We start from the raw sequence: 14,020 nt of genomic DNA, 5'->3' as shown, positions 1-14,020 counted from the left end.
CCACGTGCAGCTCCCAGAGGTTCCGTCTCCACAGGGGGAAAGGGATGGAGGAAGGTCACTCATCCTCTCTCTCCATTTCCACATTAAAATCATGACATACACAATGATGACAGGCTTTTTTTTTTTTTTCCTATAAAGCAGAAGGTTTTGCTACTAGCCCTGAAGGTTGCAGTAATCAACTTCTTTAGGTAAATGTTACAATTTCTGAGACACAATGTGACAGGAGTCACATGTCTTTGCAAAGTCTATTGAGATTAAGTGGCTCTTGTACAGGTTGTAGCATTTTCCTCTTCAAGCTCGGAGGCTGAGGATACACAAAATAGAAGAGATACGGCTCTTTTAAGACCTGTCTTTACAACTTTAAGGAAAATTCACAAAGAGGTTCAGGTTGGGTTTTCTCAACTAAATCCCTTACTGTATAATTAACAAGAAACTGAAGCAAGATATGTATCTCATTCCTCCTCCTCATCGCTTCTGGACACATCTCTTTTCCAAGGGAAGAGAGAAGCAGGCAAAAAAAAAAAATCCTCACAAAACTGCATTTCATGGATATTAAGTAATTTACTTGAAAGAAAATTGTGCGGGGACATAAAAACAAGCTGGTTTTTGAACAGATAGCATGTGGTAAATTGACAGATTGTCCTTCTCCGCTGCAGGAGGATGCAGTAACAGAGGATGAGGAGCTGTAAACTAGAAACATGAGGGAAAAAAAGGCAGCGGGGTGGAGCTCAAAGATCAGATCACAAGAAAAAAATACTTCCACGTGAATTAAGTGGAAGAGCCTGAGTTCTGCAAGGAATTTAGGTCTTCTACCTTTTAACTGATACATGCCAATGAAGAGTTAAATTATGCTTGGAGACATTTTTATAAGGATTTCCATCTTGGACCTCAAGGCTAGCAGGAATTAAACACTTTTAGTCTGAGAAGCAACGAAAACAAAAATTAAAAACTAGTATTCTACCTATGAAGCTGTGAGTGACAGAAAGTGTAGTAAGCATTTTACCAGCAAACTTACAGATTTATTGGATTAATTCTTCAGTAACTTCATAGTCATGGTCTTTAACCTTCTCAACAAAAAAGAAACCAAAATCCAAGCAACGCTGTGGATAAAAGAACTAACAACGCCTGTTTGCAAATTGCCATTTTATGGTCTCTAATCTAGATTATTCAGCAAATGAAGTATTTATTTTATGTCGCTCCCATATGGACTGTCTGATGTTTAACTCTTTAGCTGATACTTCAGCAGGCCAAAGGTTTCTGTCTCCAACTTGTACTGCTGCTTTCAAAAACCAAAAAAAACCCCAAAAAACCCAAAAAAACAAACAAAAACCCTACCTCTCAAAAACCCCACCTCTCAAAAACCCCCAAAACCAAACAAAACCGCCTCCCCCAAAAAAACAGCCAAACAAAAAAAAAACACCTTCAAAATCCATAGCCGCCTTTTGAATTTGGATGAAGCCAGAGGTACTCAATAACTTTTTTGCCTCAGTTTTCACCAGCAAGTGCTCTAGCTACACTGCCCAAGTAACAGAAGGCAAAGGCAGGGACTGGGAGAACGAACAACTGTACAGAACACTGTAGGAGACGATCAGGTTCAAGACCATCTAAGGAACCTGAAGGTGCACAAGTCCATGAGACCTGATGAGATGCATCCATGGGTCCTGAGGGAACTGGCAGATGAAGTGGCCAAGCCACTCTCCATCACATTTGAGAAGTCCTGGCAGTCTGGTGAAGCTCCCACTGACTGGACAAGGGGAAACATAACCCCCATTTTTAAAAACGGAAAAAAGGAAGACCCAGGGAACGACAGGCTGGTCAGTCTCACCCCTGTGATTGGCAAGATCATAGAGCAGATCCTCCTGGAGACTATGCTAAGGCACATGGAAAACAAGGAGGTGATTGGTGACAGCCAGCATGGTTTCACTAAGGGCAAATCATGCCTGGCAAATCTGGTGGCCTTCTACAACCAGGGTTACAGCGTTGGTAAGAGAAGAGCAATTGATGTCATCTACCTGGACTTGCACAAAGCATTTGACACTGTCTTGCATGACATCCTCGTCTCTAAACTGGGGAGATGTGGATTTGATGCATGGACCACTTGGTGGATAAGGAATTGGCTGGATGGTCACACTCAAAGAGTTGCAGTCAACAGCTTGATGTTCAAGTGGAGACCAGTGACATTCCTCAAGGGTCAGTATTGGGACCAGCATTGTCTAACATCTTTGTCAGCATCATGGACAGCAGGATCAAACGCATCCTCAGCAAGTTTGCTGACAACACCAAGCTGTGTGGTGTGGTCGACACGCTGGAGGGAAGGGATGACATCCAGAGGGACCTTCACAAGCTTGAGAGTTGGGCCCGTGCGAACCGCTTGAAGTTCAACAAGGCCAAGTGCAAGGTCCTGCACGTGGGTCAGCGCAATCCCAAGCACGACTATAGGCTGGGTGAAGAATGGATTGAAAGCAGCCCTGAGGAGAAGGACTTGGGGGTATTGGTTGATGAAAAGCTCAACATGAGCCAGCAGTGTGCGCTTGCAACCCAGAAAGCCAACTGTGTCCTGGGCTGCATCAAGTGTGAACAGCAGGTCAAGGGAGGTGATCCTGCCCCTCTACTCTGCTCTCATGAGACCCCACCTGGAGTACTGTGTCCAGCTCTGGAGGCCCCATTACAGGAGAGACATGGAGCTGTTGGATTGAGTCCAGAGGAGGGCCACAAAGGTGATCAGAGGGCTGGAGCACCTCTCCTATGAGGACAAGCTGAGAGAGTTGGCATTGTTCAGCCTGGAGAAGAGAAGGCTCCAGGGAGATCTCATAGCAGCCTTCCAGTACCTGAAGAGTACCTGAAAGGTACAGGAAAGCTGGAGAGGGACTGTTTACAAGGGCATGGAATGATAGGACAAAGGGTAATGGCCTTAAGCGGAAGGAGGGTAGATTTAGATTACATGTTAGAAAGAAATTCTTTATTGTTAGAGTGGTGAGGTACTGGAACAGGTTGCCCAGAGAAGCTGTGGATGCCCCCTCCCTGGAAGTGTTCAAGGCCAGGTTGGATGGGTCTTTGGGCAACCTGGTCTAGTGGAGGGTGTCCCTGCCCATGGCAGGGGGGTCAGAACTAGATGATCTTTGAAGGTCCCTTCCAACCCAAACCATTCTATGATTCTACGCGCACGCAAGTACGTTAGCAAAGTTTCCTTTAGCAAAACAACAGTTAAATCTGGCAGAATATACCATGATGGAAAAATCCACTCTTCTGTAATCCATTTAAAAATAACACCTTCTAAACTTCTCTAATTAGATTATTTAATCATGAGATTTCACTTATCTTCTCTTTCCCAATCACAGTCGACACTTGCTGCTTCTTCCTTCCCCGCCCTGATGAGCTTTGCTCAGTGACAAGGTCCATTCTTTTCTCTCTCGCTGTAGTTCTCCTGCTGCACATAAAGCTCACCTCCTCCTCCAACTTACCAACATCACATTCATTTTAGTGATACAGATTCACAAATTTCAACTTTAACATCACTTCTTCAAAGCAAGCAAGAATTTCTCTACATCTGTGGGATTCTGCAGTGCTCCAGCATATAAATCAATTTGCAGTACGTGTTTCTTTCTTTCCCAGTACTCTGCTTTGTACGCTGATCCCTAAACTTCATGTGTAAGACACAAAGATGATAATGTTTTTTAAGGACAGGTTTTAAACTAACCTCAAGGGAGGGAGATAATACAAAGAAAATATATGTCACTAGAAATTACATGTGTCAATAAACAAACAAACAAAAACCCAGCCACCTAACACAACTCTTAGCAAGCAACCATCTACAAGAGTGAAAAATTCTGTTATCTCCAAGTCTGCAACAAGGGAGCTTTGCTTTTATTAGCACAAAAAATTAAACAAAAAAAACTCCACCAAAAAACAGTCACTGGCCTGACCCAGGTTAAAGGTTAAGATCATCTGCAGTAGTGCTCTACCACCATACCAAACCACAATGGTATCTGGTGGGATGTCCCATGGCTTTCAGGTGTTCCCAACCAGGGCTGCAGTGAGCGCATTCACAGGATGCTTTCTTGTACCAGGTAAGACGTGTCCACTGAGGAGTGAGAGCAATTCTTGCTTGTCCATAAGTGCTCCCCTGGACACAAATCAGTTCAGAACGCAAAAAAGCAACATCCAGCAGTTGCATATGTTAACAAAAAAAAATGGATTTGCCAACTATATTGCCTCTCAGCACAGCCTGATGGCCTTTTTTTTTCCCCCCCTTGTCCACCGAGCAAGAAAGTGTCAATTCACATTGATTTCTCAGCATTCTGGGTTTTGCTATTTACCACCAGACTTGTACCAGCACATTCGTGTCAGGGCAGCTGCTGGCAGGCAGAGAAGAGGAGGATTTCACAGAGGAGATCTCTGCTCAGCTGCTGTGGAAATGCAGCAGAGGTGGACAGCCAGATCCGAGGTGAGAGCACAGGGCAAAAGGCAGCCGCTGTTAGATGCGAGAGCAGAGCGCATGTGGGGCTGCAGGACAGGATCAGAAGACTTAGAATGCTTCTGCCTCATTAGCTTATGTCCTCACTGTAAAACAGCCGGGTCACCAGCCCAGGCTGAACTGAAACAAGCGTTCAAGCCTTTCCTCTGTCAGTATTTCTAGTTTGAAAACACTGGTTATTCTGCTTTTGGTGGGGGGAGAGGAAAAGGGGGACACTTACCCACTTTGTGGGCAGAAGGGAGGCAATCCTACACTACGGATGACAGCTACGTCTTTGAGAGCAGATAGCTGAATTAAAAAGGGAAAGCCAAAGCCCCAGAGAGCGAAGCAAAGATTACACTCCGCTCTTCAGTGGCACGGAGTAATGCTCTGCAGGTCAGCTGCCACGTGCTCTACCCAGCCTCCTAAGGAAGCTTTAAATTACTTGTTGAATAAAACGTACCTATCATGCAACACACAATGCATGTGGCGTCCTGAGGATGACTTAGATCTCTAAAGAGACTTTTCATTAGGTTGTAAAGCAGCTGAAAAGAATTAACACTTCAAATAAAAAGCAGTAATATCAAAACAGCTGCAACTGAAAGTAGAACTGTTAGATACTGTTGCTGTTGATTTCTGAAAGTACCCTGATAACTGAAGTCAAAACAAAACAAAAGTTTCTAAATCTGCAACTATAACCAATTTTGGAAGCAAGGAAACTGTAAAAATCAGGCTCATGGAGCATTTGGGACACTGCCCTACAGCTGCCAAAGACTGGCCTTCAAAACCTTGGACACTGCTCAGACAGTCAGTCTTGCACAGTGTTGCACTGCCTTACACCAGTGTTGTGACTACTGAGATGCTTCTGAGGAACCACCTCTACTGTTAAGGTAATCCTGAAGTAACATATTTATCTTTTGTGAAATCTGTAATTATTTTCACAGAAATGATAGCATATTTGCTATAATGTGGCAACTGTATTGAGAGAGGATTTTGGAATTAGAATATCCTGATGTCAGGAGACTTGTGTCCAGAACAACTGCACTCTCAATACAGTCATAAGCTCAGTTTAACCAGAAACCACAGGAATGGGTAGCAACTAATATATCACGTAGCCAGAATCCATCTCTACGGTATGTATAGAACTGTACACATTAAACAAACAGTATTATTCTTATTGGATATCAAAGGAAAGAACCACATTGAGATTTTGGTATCAAGCATCATGCAGAATCAAATATGGCTTAACAAGATCTGCCCACACAGAGATTTCCTCAGTAGATACCACAGCAAACCCATCGCTCCTCAGTTCACAAAATAATGGATCTCAGCTCCACTGAGAGCAGCGTCAGCACCAGAACCAGCATAATCCCTCTGCGAAGATTATCAAAATCCATTGAATTCTCCCATCGCACACACACTTGCATCTTTTCCACCATTCTGAGACTCGGGGCTTGGACACACAACCAAACCACAAGGTTACAGAGTGTTTCCATGGAGCTAACGTGAATGCCCTCGCCTGCTGTCAGCTAGAGAGCCACTACACACAGTGCAAATCGGCCAGTACGCAGCAACTACATCGATACTCGCATGACCAAGCCCTTGGTAGGCACGTTGAATGGAAGCAAAAGAGTAGCAGCAAAGAAGCCTGCCAGACTTTTATCACAGAGACAGCAACATGCAGGCAGACACAAGAGGCTCGTCTCCTACATCAGCAAGGGGGTTAGTCTGCATCCGAGAAGGGGGTGGACAGCAGGATGGTTCAAATGGCACTTCTGCAGCTGGGAAGGGTAGGAAAGCCACCCCAGTGCCTCATACTCTGCAGCCACTGTCCAGTATCAAAGCTTGCAGTGATTTTCTTGTTATCCTAAAGGAGCTGAATGAAATAAGCTGCTGACAATCTGACAAAAGTCTGGAAAAGGTATGGGACATTTTAAAAAAAAAAAAAATATATATATATATACATATCCATCCAGACTTCCACACCATACCTTTTAAGAGAAAGTGTGTGTGTGTGTAGTAACAATTTCTTTTAAATAAAAATACTACAATTAAATTAACACCTTCAGGGTATTTTAAAGAACATGCAATATCATGACAAAAACCTATCAGTGGAATCTAGAGGATTTAATACATGCCAAAGGCAAACAAAAAACCCTCTTCTTGGAGAAGAGGGATACGAAAAAGGAATGCACCACATGTGCAAGAACGCAGCATACATCCATAGCATACATAATCCCAAATATCAGCACGCATTAAATTAACAACAGAAACTTTATGCATTACCCCTCCTGTCTGGAAGAAGCTACAGAACAAGAAAAGCCATTAACATTTTAATGAATCTGGGATGGCAGGGCCCTAAGCTCTAAGAATTCAGCCTCCAGGGGTTGTGCAGAAGAAAAGGGGGAGGGAGCCACTGGAGGAAACCTCTGCGGGATGAGCAGCATGGGTAGCAGCCAGCCACAATTCCCAGGGATCTCGAACAAGCTGCACGCACTTTGGGAGAGAGAGAAGATTAAAGAAGTGCCAGCCAAGGCATAAGGAAAAATCTGCAGAAATCTGAGCAAATCTTTCTTCCTTTGGAGATTGCACTTCTTTTCTGAATCACAGGGTCTTTCGAGACTTGTCCCAGAGCGTGCCCAAGTGCTGTGGGAAAACAAATAGCACACAGGCACTTCTGATTGTGCCTACAGCAGAATCTCTCCTCTACCACGTAAAGCAAAGACTTGCGCTGAAACTCAATGCAAAGCACAGGAGCACTACCCAAACTTCAGGGATATCAAGCAAGGATGTTTCAGCAACCCAGTGTCCTTGCAGAATCCACCAGTGATGTGAGAATCCAGGAAAAGATTTACCCAAGCTTGGGGAGTCTGAGGGAACCAGCAGTAGTTTCAGACACAAAGGAGTTGAGCATCTATCTCAGAAGATGCTACAGGGAATACTCTGAGTCTCAGACATGCTTTGCCAGCAACTTAAAAGCTCAGGCATCCACTGTTGAAATCCTACGAGTCTGTTTTCTTTAGCCTCAGAACTAGTACGTCAGCTTTTTGAACAACCTAAGACCAAGGGGCAGAGATAAACTGCATTGCCAAATAACCTTCAAAGCGTTCGCCATCACTATACTGTTTTCTTAGCACAGCTTCCCTGCCCTCTGATATTCCCATCCGCGATTCATCCATTCAACCTTTGCTCAAATAACAGCCTCAGCCAGACTAGAAAAGCACGGTGGGGATGCTTCTTAGGAAATCTGCATGAACACATGACCGTGCAGAGGAATAAGAAATAGCATCAACATGCAAACAATCCAGGAAAAATTTAAGATTATATGGCTCCTAGCCTTCCCCAAATTCTTCTTCTGCACCACTAAGGCTCTCACCTTACCCTCCCCAGACTTCTCTCACATACACTCAAGATCACAGGAGCATCAAGTTTACATCTGCCGTACAATATACCCACCATCTCATGGAGCCTCACAGGTTATCATATGCTGACCAAAGGATCAGAAAGTATGAGAAAGGAAGACATGTTACCATTTTGAGGGAAATGGAAGTACTTTCTTTATTCAAAACCCTTTCCTCCTCCTCCTGTGATGAGAGCTTAAAATATAAAGGGCTACTCCTGTGCGCAGAACATTAAATGAATTTATATTTGCGTTTTTAAGCTCTTGAGGAAACAGAATGGCCAGAGCTGCAAGCAATTAGTGCACCGAACCAGACAGCTAAAACAACAAAAAACACAGAACAATGATCTCTTATTTCCCAAGTTCAGATGTCACCATCACACTTTCCTATTCATGCAGCATACTGCGTTTTGAAAAGCGAGGCTGTTTTTCTCTGCCTGAAAGGAATACAAAGAGTTCCTTTTTTTTTTTTTTTTTCCTAAGTACTTTAGTAGTTAGAAAAACAAAACCTGATGGAGTGCAAACCACTGAACAGGAGAAACCTTTGGCAGGTTGAGAATCTGACATTGGTAGGTGGGTTCAAAATACAAAGCTAAGAAATGAAAATACTGTAAATCTCCAAACTTATGTGAGAATTCCCCTACAGCATCCCAGATGGTGTGTTTTGCCTTTTAATTTGAAGAGCTGTGAGACAATCAGAACATGACCAAACAGCAGAAAGTAACCTCAGTCATCTTCTGCGGTCGCCCCCCTGTGTTACCTCGCACGGGGAGATTTTCATTTGAAGAGTCAAGTTCTGCAATAACTGTGACAAGATTAAGCAGAGGCAAGCAGTATCAGTCACCTTCTGCAATGAACCACAGAGAAGAGAAAGTAATGCAATAAAATGGGTGATTAACACTGAACCTTGGATATAGGAAAGCAACTGCTCCCTGCCACCTGCATTAGTCCAACTCATCACTTGAGAAAACATTTCCCTGTGCAGTAACTTCTAATGACACACATGCATCTACCCAACCATAAATGTTCACACCATCTGTTCTTGTTACACTTGAGCTCTCAAGCCAACTTCCAAGTCAGGCTGACAAGAGTTCACATGGCTCTGATCCACCAGCTCTTTTGCAGCTAGTTATTCATTTGCAAAGAGAATTACTAAGCCAACAGAGCCCTTCCTTTTGTATAAGGTCTGTCACAGACAGCACCCAACTCAGCCAAACTCAGCAGCCAAAATAGTGCGTCAATTAATGCTTGTGTATTTCTAAAATGTTTTAACTAATGCGTTTCTTCTGTCTTTCAGATGTGGAGTTTTTTTCCAGTTTTCTTCTCTTACAAGGTTTTGCAAATGTGCATAGAATTATATGGTTCACAGAAAATTTTCAGCAACTGCCTGGAGACTCATTACGCTTCATCAATTATATTATCAGATAAAGATGGCATTAAAAGCACTAAACAAATAAAGGAAAGATGCACATTTCAGACAGTTACAGGAAGGTGAAGTGGCCACTAAATATTCTTCAGTGGCAAAGGGTCAATTTGAAGTTAATCTGTAAAGAAAAAAAAAAAAAAAAAGGCTCCCTGTTGCACTATTTCTTCTCTTGAATATTCAGTGACGTCCCTCACTTATTTACAAGGTTACACAACCTTGCTCTCTCCCGCCCTATCCATCACACCTCAGAGAGCATTTTGTGCATATCCACTGCACATAAGGAGGCAAAAAATAGCTGACAGTTGCTCTAATTTGGTAACACAGATTTGCAGTTTCTAGATCACTGGGTCATAAGGCTGCTTAAAGGTGACCCACCAGCCCCTGAATTTCTTGCAGAACTGGTAAGTTCACCAGGCCAAAAAAAAAAAAAAAAAAAAGGGGCAATAAAAGCAGCAAATATTACAACTGAATGGTAAACCCATGTGGTTTCCAATAACATATTTTAAAAGACAGTTTCTTCCAGCATCCTTTTCTGAATTTATCTTTGTAGGTGACAAACAAGACGATTCTTCTTCCAGAAGTACAACTAGAACTACCAGCACTCTGCCTCTTGCTAATCACAGGGAAAGAGGAGAGCAGAAATAAAGAATTGCACTTCTAACCCATAGGCAGCCATTTTTTGACAGAAAGGAGCTTTTTTCTTCCAACTACTTTTTTTTTTTTCCCTTCTTAAATGCTAGGCATTTCAGAGAGCTTGGGGAAAGAAATCGACATTGTGACAGATACACGTATAAAAACAGGATGTAAAGCATTCTTTAAACTGGAAAATAAAGCAGGCTCTCAGAAAGGCAGAACTACAGTCAAGCATTATTTCATTATTGTATTTCCACCATCGGCTCTCCTCTGCTCTTTCCCTACTCCCTATCTAGAACTACAGGCAAATCCATGAATTATGCGGAAAAGCGTTCTGCAGGACATAGACAGCAACTTCAGAGACAGAAAAACCCTACTAACCCAGTTTTATAGCCCATGTCATAGGACAGTATAGAATCACACAAATTAACATTGGAGCTTACCATTTCGAGACAAATCAAGTTCCACCAGCTGCATGAAATTCGCTATTTCTGGAGGGAGCCGCTGGATTTCGTTATCACTAAGTCCAAGTTTCCGTAACTTCACAAGTTGGAAGAAAGGCTGAAAGAAAGAAAAAATTCCGTGTCAGAAAATATTCACGTTACTCACATATAAGCATGACAAATGATAAGCAGTAACTGGAAGCTGCTTTCAAAATCTGAGCTAATTAAAGTTGTTGCTTAAAATCAGTTATGCAGACCTCTTTCAGACCTGCATCAGAATTAACATTTTCACTTTTACATGAAAGCAGACTATAATCTGTGTTTTACCTAAAATGAAAATGTATTTTAAAAAACCCATCCGTAAAGCTCGCTATTAAAGATCACAGCAGGCAGACACTAGCAAAATCCAGAGTGCTTGCTTCAGAATCATTAATAGGGTGAGGTTACCCAGCAGAGTAATTAAAAGCATCCTAACTACACACCGGGGCTTATTAGGAAGTTAATGCAGAGGGACACTTCTAAAGCATGATCCAGAAAACCCACAGAGAGGGGCTTCCAAGGCCTTCTTCACCAGCGAGCACCATCACCAACTAGGTTACAGAGCCGGCCTCCCTCGGGAAGACTTTCTTTCTTGTCTCTCACATCCTCCGCTCCATGGCCCAGTTTCAGAAGGACTAATGAAAGTTGGGTGGGATACACACGATTCCAGGTCCTCCCAGCTTGAGGAGGAACCCAACCCAGCCCTGTCTCTAGCGTGAGGACATGGGCACGCAACGCAGACAGGATACTAACTCACCCTGACCCCCAGCTACGGGCTCAGAGGGTCTGGCAGCCCCCCAAGACAAACAACCATCAAAAGAGACAGGCCAAGATGCAGGTCAGGTCAACCCCAGGTGCTGGGAGCAGCTGGTGATCGAAAGACAAAATGGTCATTAAAAACCTATTGAGATGTAGGCATCGCTAGGAAAGTCTGTCTCCTCACAGCTTTCCTCTCTTCCAGGCAGGCCTTTGAATGAGAGTGACTACAAGTGGTGAGGATTTGCACAGAATTAAAATACTTTATATACAAGTCATTTTGACCATAACTGACCCAAGCCCTCAAATTTTGAGAGAATTCTGTGCACAGGCATTTTTGCCCAGCACTCACAACCCGTGTGTCTCACCTACCCACGGCATGTGTGTGTGCTCGTACCCTCATGGGCGCTGCGTCCCATGGTTACTGGAAGGTGCTAGTAAATTTGGGATGTCTGCTTACATTTAAATCACCTACAATCCTTTCTTGGAAATTAGCACTTTTTTTTTTTTAATTACTTATTTTATTTAGGTGCTGGAGTGTGTGCACCGAATGTCACTCAATTCTATCTTAGACTGACAAGAAAAGGGGCAGTAAGACAGGCATCTTACTAGGACACAAGGTAAAAGCACAGTGTTATGAATTTCTATTATGATACAGGTTTTCAATCTTAGTTTGAGTGTCTTATACCCAAGATCCTCAACACCAATCTTTCAATATACATTGTTGTTCCTTGTCACAAAAAAATTAAAACACAACTGAAATTAATGCGTTTTCCCCTCAAAAACATGGGTTCCTTTTAGGGACTAAAAAGGATAGAGCTTTAAAAACTTTATAAACACTCAGCAGTCAAAAGATGTACCAGATCTGAATGTGAAAATTCAAAGGCATTTCTTGAGTCAGAATGGCACTCCTTCCCCTCTCAAGTATTAAAGGCCTTTGATAACAGAGTTGAAATTCTAAGGGGAAGATAAAAACCTTTACAATTCCACATTTCTAGCTCCCTAAAAACATACACTACAATTAAAATAGCCACAAATGTTTTTTTAATCCTTCTTCGTCCTCACAAGATCCATAACTGTATTTTCATATAATTAACATTTTTTTCTCTTTTAAAACAAATGCATCCCTTTTGCTAAATATTTATTAATATGACTAAACCAAGAATCCATCAGAAGCTTAGAAAAGCACTTAAAGAAACTTTTGTGAAAAAACAGCAGGAGTACACTCCACAGAAGAGATCCCAATCTGTCCTAACACTGTCCAAAATAAATACTTGCCAAAAAATGTTCCTCAGCCAGTGTGTAGCTGCTAAACTATACGAGCTATAAATATTGACGTTCTACTACAAATCTTCTCATCAGCAACAGTTGTCCTTGCCAGAGATGCTCTACAATGGCAAGTGAGAAAAGACAGAAGGAACATGGTTAAAAGACAGAAGCAACATGGTTAAAAGACAGAAGCAACATCAAAAAGCTTTTAAGAGCTGAGCAACCCTAGGAAGGTTTGAGGGCCCTCACCGCACCATGTGTCAGTGTTGTATATATTTATTAAATGTGCAGAGCACATGTGTGCAACCAACAAAATTACACAATATTTAAAGGCATTCCTGTTTCTTTAACTGACTACTTAAAAGAAAAATTAACTGGGAGCTTTATTTCTAGTTTGCATAACAATTTTTAATGAATTACACCATTTCCTAGATAAAATCAGAAACTGCAGTTATGTCAATGGCATCTCTTTGAACTTCTTGTTTGGGTTTTTTCCCCCCTTTAAACTACAGAACTCACTCTTGCATGTTTAGTACATCCTACTCCCATTTCAGTAACTATTCTTCCTTTATGTAAGGCACATCATTAGTGCTCTAAAGCACTACCGGAGAGCCAAGCACCTCCTTTTTGCTGTATGTTTTACCTGTCAAAAAGACCACTGGGAAGAAGAGAACTAAGAGCTTATTGAATAGAGTTCAACACATGTAAATGTATTTTTTTTAACATATTATAGATAGTAAAATATATATTTTATAAAAATATATATCTATATAAAATAAATCTATTTATAAATATATATGTATATATAAATATCTGCAGTATGCCAACCAGAAACACGTTCCTAATTTGATGTATCAGACATAGTTCAGCCTCTATTTGCAAAGCTCTAACACAAACCAAAGTGCAATGGGGTTGTTGGCCAGAGCAGCACATCAACCCAGCATGCTGTAATAGTAGGTTTTGATGGCAGACCTGACGTCTCTACAAGTATCTTGGCAACACTTTTAATGCTGCTTAGTTTAGCCAGCCTAATTAATAGTGCTTCAATGAGACAAATAATTCCATGAGCATCAGCACTAAAGAAGCCTACAACTTTCTATTTAGTGGCCATTCCTAACCTTCAATTGAAGCTCTTCCTGCTATCAAAGAATTTATAGAGGTTTCTCACATGGATTTTCTAAGAACACACATCTTGAATAGAGCCCTTCTTGCACTGGAAAACTAACCAAGTCTCTCTCTTCCACCAAGCCACATATTTTTTTAAAAAACTTCACTCTGACAAAATTGGGTCGATGTCAGCCAACGGAAGAAAAAAAATAAGAGATAAGTGCGTGACTCACCAAAAAGTATAAACAGACAGTGTGATCCCACAGTCCTCATTTTTTCACTTTATTTTTTTTTTTTTTTAAGAATACCACTACAAGTGGCACTCGATTCAAGGAATAAAAGTTAACAGAATTAAGCGAAAGTAGTAGGATTGATAAAACTCAAGATTTTCTCCTGCAGAACTGGCCAAAACAACACATCTCTGGCTTGCTTTCAACGGTTCACTCCTGCAACAAAACACACTCACGCCCAAGAACCTTGCCTCAATGCTTCAG

At 41.9% G+C, this 14,020-nt stretch overlaps 1 protein-coding gene across 1 annotated transcript in view; it reads right to left on the bottom strand.

Moving 5' to 3' along the window:
* The window catches only part of LRRC1 (leucine rich repeat containing 1), a 78,612-nt gene that overhangs the window by 50,302 nt on the left and 14,290 nt on the right, over window positions 1-14,020 (bottom strand). Inside the window, exon 2 of the mRNA XM_075747374.1 lies at window positions 10,356-10,473. Coding sequence (XP_075603489.1) covers window positions 10,356-10,473 — 118 coding nt within the window. The remainder of the gene's footprint in view (window positions 1-10,355; window positions 10,474-14,020) is intronic.

This window comes from Balearica regulorum, chromosome 3 (assembly GCF_011004875.1).
Source record: "Balearica regulorum gibbericeps isolate bBalReg1 chromosome 3, bBalReg1.pri, whole genome shotgun sequence".
Lineage (NCBI taxonomy): Eukaryota > Metazoa > Chordata > Aves > Gruiformes > Gruidae > Balearica > Balearica regulorum.
This window is presented reverse-complemented; position numbering and strand designations above follow the sequence as displayed.